At 38.8% G+C, this 6,438-nt stretch overlaps 1 protein-coding gene across 1 annotated transcript; it reads left to right on the forward strand.

Annotated features, from left to right (window-relative positions):
• Nucleotides 1–281: 281 nt before the first annotated feature.
• Nucleotides 282–1,239, forward strand: LOC149247425 (calcium uniporter protein 5, mitochondrial-like). The gene is made up of 2 exons (XM_089444238.1): nt 282–761; nt 871–1,239. Exons 1-2 carry the CDS (start codon nt 282–284, stop codon nt 1,237–1,239), a joined length of 849 nt encoding a protein of 282 aa, XP_089300364.1.
• The last annotated feature ends 5,199 nt before the right edge of the window (nt 1,240–6,438 follow it).

Raw genomic sequence — 6,438 nt, forward strand, 5'->3', positions numbered from 1 at the left:
AAAATTGTCACATATTAAGGTAGTTACAAAATTTTGGAAACTCTAATATTTACGCCGTAAGGCGTTCCCTCTGGAATCAACACATATTATTACAAAATTTTGGAAACTCTAATATTTACGCCGTAAGGCGTTCCCTCTGGAATCAACTCCCTTCCTTGATTACGTGTCATTTTGTGCACCATACGATTAGATGTTAGACGATTACACAAATTTCAAGCGTTAGATCAATGGCAAGGGGAAGAGACACGGGCAGAATGGAGTGGTCACTGTGATTTGAATTCATGGTTATTGCCAATCGTAGAACCTGCGCATACCTCCGCAATGCCCTTGATGCCCTTCGTTTCCGCGGAGTTTCGACCTTTAAACTGCAGACCACCTTTGGTGGCCATCCTTCCCGTTTCTTGTACAGGCAAGAACAGACGAAGGTGAGCCAATCTCAGTTTCAGTCCCACCTTTTCCCTCCTTCCCAACTATTCTTCCAATGGCAGGAACAGTTGCAGTATTTGAACGCCAGCCCTCCTGCCGGGCAGATATCGGCGGAGGACAGCAGGAGATTGTTGAGATTCGTCCGGTTGGAGGATGCCAAAAAAAGAATACAGTGGATTCACGACGACCGCATTTCATATGACGAGTTGCTGCGAGTTTACGTGGAGTCGTTGGAGGGGACTTCAGAGGAAGAAGCGAAAGGAATAGGGAAGCTACTTGACGAATCGGGCCATGTTCTCGTATTGAAAAAGACTGTCTATTTTCGTCCTTACAAGGTATATCTAAATTAGAGCTTCTTTAGCATTTCTGGGGCTCAAGATTCACTGATTTGGGATTTTTAGTTGTGGATTCACTGATATTCTTTTTTCTTTGGTGTGGTTTCAGATAGCAAGAGCTTTCGAGAAGATCATGCCTACGCCCCTTGCAACGAAGAGCCATCCTTACAAGGAAGAGCTGGAGAGACTGGAGAAAGAAAAGGAGGAGATTGATCAGAAAGCTCAGAGTCATGCCATGACAGAATTACGGTTGGGGTTGGGGTTTTTTGGACTTCAAACAGCGGGTTTAATGAGGTTGACATTCTGGAAAGTGTCATGGGATGTGATGGAGCCCATTTGCTTCTTTCTTACATCAATTTACTTCATGGCTGGATATGTATTTTTCCTGAACACATCCAGAAATCCTTCATTCCAGAGCTTCTTCAGCATTCGCTTCGGTGCCACGCAGAGAACACTGATGAAGAAAATGAATTTTTGACATAGAACGCTTTAGAGAACTCCGGAGGTTATCCAGGCCTGGGTTGAAGCCCCCTTATTGTCGCAGGCGTCTCTGTAACTATGATGATATCTAAGATCCCTAACTCTGTAATTTTTTTAGCATTTTCATGCTGACGATTTGTTTAGAATTATTTGGAAATGCTATGAAATGGATTGGTTCACCAGAATAGTGGATATGGGTTACATTGTTACTGCTTGATTATTGAATGATTAGTTCTGCACTGTAAGACTGTTTGCGCTATTGAAATACCAGACAACCTTTATGCTAGAATTGCTATCTTATTATTTGAACAGAAAGGAAGTTTTAAAAAATATATATATAAAATGTAAAAAATTAAAAAACCTTAGTGATCTACTAAAATTTAGGGCAAAAATCTTCCCATAACATTACAGTGTCTCCCCATAACATTTCAGTGATAAGAAAGCAGAAATCGTGCCAGCTTGGATGGTAATTAAAGATGGAACCACCGGAGCAATTTTTTGGAAAAAATATGCAAAATCTTGGGCCCTAAAAGTCTTCCCATAACATTACAGTGTCTCCTCATAACATTTTAGTGATAAAAAAGCAGAACTCGTGCCAGCTTGGATGATCATTAAAGATGGAACCACCGGAAGCAGTTTTTTGGCAAAAATATGCAAAATCTTGGAGGAAGCTGGAAGAACAACATAGTCTTTGAGGAAAATGGAAGAGCAGCAAGCAGAAAATATCAACAGTTTCCCATAATGGAACAAAAGATTAGAAGAATTTAACAAAATGCCACATCTAATAAAAATAAGATGGGACAAATTCTGGAATAACAACAAGAAAAACGAACCAAATGATACTAATGATAAGTACTACAGAAGAAAGTATAAGAAAAAATGAGGCGAAAGAAAAAGTGTGGACATAGTTATCTCCCCCTAAAAATATGGACGATCCGAGGACAATGGGCCTGTGACTGAAGCATCTGAATCAGATAATCGGTCAATAGGTGATAAGTGAATGGTGTTATTTCATATTATTGCATGGTATATTAGTTGCTGGTTGAAGACTGGTTGGCATATCAGCTCATAAATTAGAAATGCAATATTATTTAGTTCTGGGTTATTTGCATTGGTGAAAGGTGCTTCTTGTCATTGTATGGTATATATCAGAACTGTATCTTTGGCTGAAATCTAATATTAAGGTTGTTTTCATAGATTAGGCTTTCACCTTAGGCTTTCAGAGATTAGGCCTTCACCTGTGTAAGGGGCATTTAGGGACATGAAAAGAACTAAAAGAATTTTTCTCTGCTGTTTTAATTTTCAGTTGCAGATATGCCATCTCTTCATGGATTTTGTGATTGATGGTATCAGGTTATAGATAGTTTGTGTGCTATGGTGGGTATATGTTTTCACAGTGGCATTCTCCTCTGTAGATTGTTGGATGAATTTGCTATTGCATATGTTACAGATTGAATCTTCTTGTTTTGGCTTTTGGACGAGTTTTTAATATTTATTTGATGTGTAATGAGTTTTGAACCCTAACACCCAACTTAATATAATACAGTAACCTATTTTAGCATGGCCCCCAACTCAGCATTAACACAATACAATAATTCATTTTAACATGGATCTCCAACTCTGTATTAATAGGGGTAACGTCGGGGTTCCAAGTTTGCATCAACATATACTGACTATTGCAGCCTATAGATGCACCATAAAACAAGTTACAACAAATATAAAGCAGAAGAGTGTTTTGCCTTCACACAGCTGCTGTGTAAACATCCAGCCAAAAAACCATGCCAAGCCCCAGACATCCATACAAGTTGAAAAGAAATAGGGCTTTTTGATAACGCAGTAAAGCTCAAGAAAAAAAATACTACCATATATTTCTAGATTTTCAGTCAATACATGGTAATATAAAATTCAGGCTTCAACAAATAATTTGGGCCTTGGATCTTCACACAATACACTCTAAGCTTATTTATCCAACTTCGTTTTCTTCTTGAATCAGGTGGCAGTAACACTAAGCTACATTGAGTTAACAACAACAGAATTTTAAATTGAGTAACACACATTCCAAGTTAGCCCAAGGCCTTGTGCAGCAATTATCCCCGAATTACCCCTTTCTAACAAGAGGCAAACAAATAATCATGTTTATCAGGGATAGCAAATGCAGGAAATACATCAACTAAAACATGCAAGATGAATATACTGAATGTTAGATTTTTTGTTAATCTTCACATATCCTCTGGACCTTCATCTCCTAGAAAGCAAGGTTTTGTCTTACTGTCTATGTAAGGACAGCTGAATAGTACTTTAGGAAGGTTAACTGACCCTTGCTTTATGAATAGCCCTTTAGGAAGAAAAAATCATTTTAGCCTTTATCTATAGAGAAGTATTGAATACATTTAATTAAATAATAAAAAAATATATAATGAGGCAAAAAAAACTATCACAAAAAAAGAAAGACAGAGGAGAATTCAACAGAGAAGACAACATGATAATCAAGGAACAACTTGAATAGATAAATTGTAGTCACACTATGTAAGTGTGGGAGAATTCAAGATAATGTAAGGTTGACTCATGCATTTTATTTCCAAAGCATTGCAATTCTCTATCGTATATTTTTCTCTCTAATATTTGTCCACTGTGAATACATCATTTTTTCTGGTAAAATTAAAATATTTCAGTGGATGGTATGTCTTTTATTTGCTATACATTCATGCCTTAATCAATAAATTTGATTCCAATTGCTGAGCACTCTAGTGTTGCGAACACAAGCTCAATATCTCTCTTTGATCACTGGAATTTTTTCCAATATTTGATACCAAAGCTAATGGTCTGTTCATAAGGAAGGTCAGACTTTAATTTTCAGGTTGGTTACCTATTTGAAAAAGAACAAGCAATACAACAAACACCCATGCAAATTAGAAGTCTCAAAGTACACCAGAACCATGGCTATAGCTAGCTTGACTTTCTTCTTTGTCTAAAACAGATCTGGTTGTAAAATTTAACAGCATGGGATTTCATCTGGAAGCTGCAAATGGGAATTCCATTATTGAACAAGATCATTTAGCATTCTGGAAGAAGATGAAGTCAAACATACCATATGAACTGCTAGAATCAACAAATGGGAAACTAATAATCACAGGACTCTTACTTGTAGCATTTTGAGAATTAATGATCAAATGAATCACATCAGCAGTGCCAAAACACCAAAACTGTGAGATTTGTCTGAGGGAACTTCACCAAATAAAGAGGAGGCTCCTAATATGTAGCCAAACACAACAATCAATTGAAATTCAAGATGTTTAACATTTATGAATATCAAGCTGTCATCCTAAGATATAACTGAGGAAGTTTTCACAAATAAAGATGACAACATAAGATGTGGCCAACAACACCAATCACTTCAAAAAATTGTTAGATATGCTAGCACCTGTTGAGGCACCAATTCAAAATGTACATGCAATCATCGCCTTGCTTGCATTACTAGCCTAATCTTATGACAGTCTGGTCACTTCATTTGACATAGAACCCAAATCGCCATAATAATGCAAGAGAAGACATGAAAGAAATATTCAAGGTTGATAACAAAAAACACAGTTTTCTTTCAGCAAGTAGGAACAAGAAGTTCGAGAAAAAGGTTGTTGATCTGACATGAAAATGAGATTCACTTGCAATTATATTTTTTGTTGCTAAAATAGCAAGGTATAATTCATTTATTGCAGAAAGCAATGGCACCACACCAAAGGAGCATTGGAAAATGTTTTCAGTTGAAAAGGAGGATAAAGCAAATGTGGCAACATACTTCAGGTAGTCTGAGCCTACTTCTTACATCAATGCTCCACCGGTTGGCACCCTTGCATTTTTCCGTGGTCATCCTTCCTAGCAAGCATGTGAAAATTAATGTGCACCAAATTCCTCTCACAGAATTGAATATATTTGTACTCAAAATCTCACCCCAATGAAAAGCCCAAATAAACATGCACCTGGCAAAGTGCACAGGCAGGCACAGTGGATGCAGGAAGCTTGCAATGGTGGTGGTTTAGGATTATCTGATTTTCATGGCCTCCATGGCTAAGTGGGTAGTACACAATCAAGCACACTGGATGCAGGAGCTTGAGTTTGCAATTGTAATGGCGATGGTTTATTGTTTTTTTTTTTCAACTAAAAAAATTGTGTTTGGAGCAGTTTTCAGATATATATATAATTTTGCTTGAGATTGGACCGCGTTTGGAGCAATTTTCAGATATATATAATTTTGTTCGAGATTAGACCTCCCTACTTAACTATTAACCATTAAACCACGTCCTAAAAACTATTTAAGATGTCTGGATGGCTAAGTGGTTCGTTATAAATTTGGTAACTGATTACGATGCAATGGGAAAACACCTTCAGTGTCGCTTGAACCTGCGCCCAAATGGAGACCTTGAATGTATATGTTTCGCAAGACGTTGGGAGCTGCCAATGCAAACAATTTATAGCAGCACGGGGTGGGATTCGTATGCATGGGTCTTCCGGGCACCTGCCAAAATGGTGGACGTCATTGTTCACAGAGTATAATTTACCTTACGCCTAGGGAATAGCCTGCGGGGATTCAACACCGCGAGCGGACCTGCGAGGTGAGCAAGCACCGTGAGCAGGAGAAACGAATGCTCGAGAGGGCCTGTTCCGGTTGTGCGAATGGAGCAAATGAATGTTTGGTGCGAGGGATCGTTTGAAATTGTGCGGGTGTTGGTTGCCAAAATGGTGGATGTCATTGTTCACAGAGTATAATTTACCTTGCGCCTGGGGCACAACCTGCTGGGATTCAACACCGCGAGCGGACCTGCGAGGTGAGCAAGCACCATGAGCGGGAGAAACGAATGCTCGAGAGGACCTGTTCCGGTTGTGCGAATGGATCAAATGAGCAAGCACTGTGAGCGGGAGAAATGAATGCTCGAGAGGACCTGTTCCGGTTGTGCAAATGAATGTTTGGCGCGAGGGCTCGTTTGAAATTGCGCGGGTGTTGGTTGCCAGCGCAGCGGGTGCCAGCTCGGAGGTGGTGGGTCAAAGAAGCGTTAGTTTGTGTCATATGTTATTGATGGCTTTACATAGTGTTATATGTTATCCATTGCCTTACGGCGTTTTCTTTGCAACGTCTGGTGCAAATGCTAGTGTATACATACTAAACGAAGAAAGTGAGAAATGCTACTTGGAAAAGTTTGATGAG

This window comes from Pinus tabuliformis, chromosome 7 (genome assembly GCF_031772625.1).
Source record: "Pinus tabuliformis cultivar Carrire ecotype Pingquan chromosome 7, CPIR1, whole genome shotgun sequence".
NCBI classification, from domain to species: Eukaryota; Viridiplantae; Streptophyta; class Pinopsida; order Pinales; family Pinaceae; genus Pinus; species Pinus tabuliformis.

What these genes read in the sequence shown, in the direction of transcription:
- LOC149247425 (XM_089444238.1), top strand. Translation starts at nt 282, where the DNA reads ATGGTTATTGCCAATCGTAGAACCTGCGCATACCTCCGCAATGCCCTT. An exon ending in TCTATTTTCGTCCTTACAAG is followed by an intron (nt 762 to 870) that starts GTATATCTAAAT and finishes GTGTGGTTTCAG; the next exon opens with ATAGCAAGAGCTTTCGAGAA.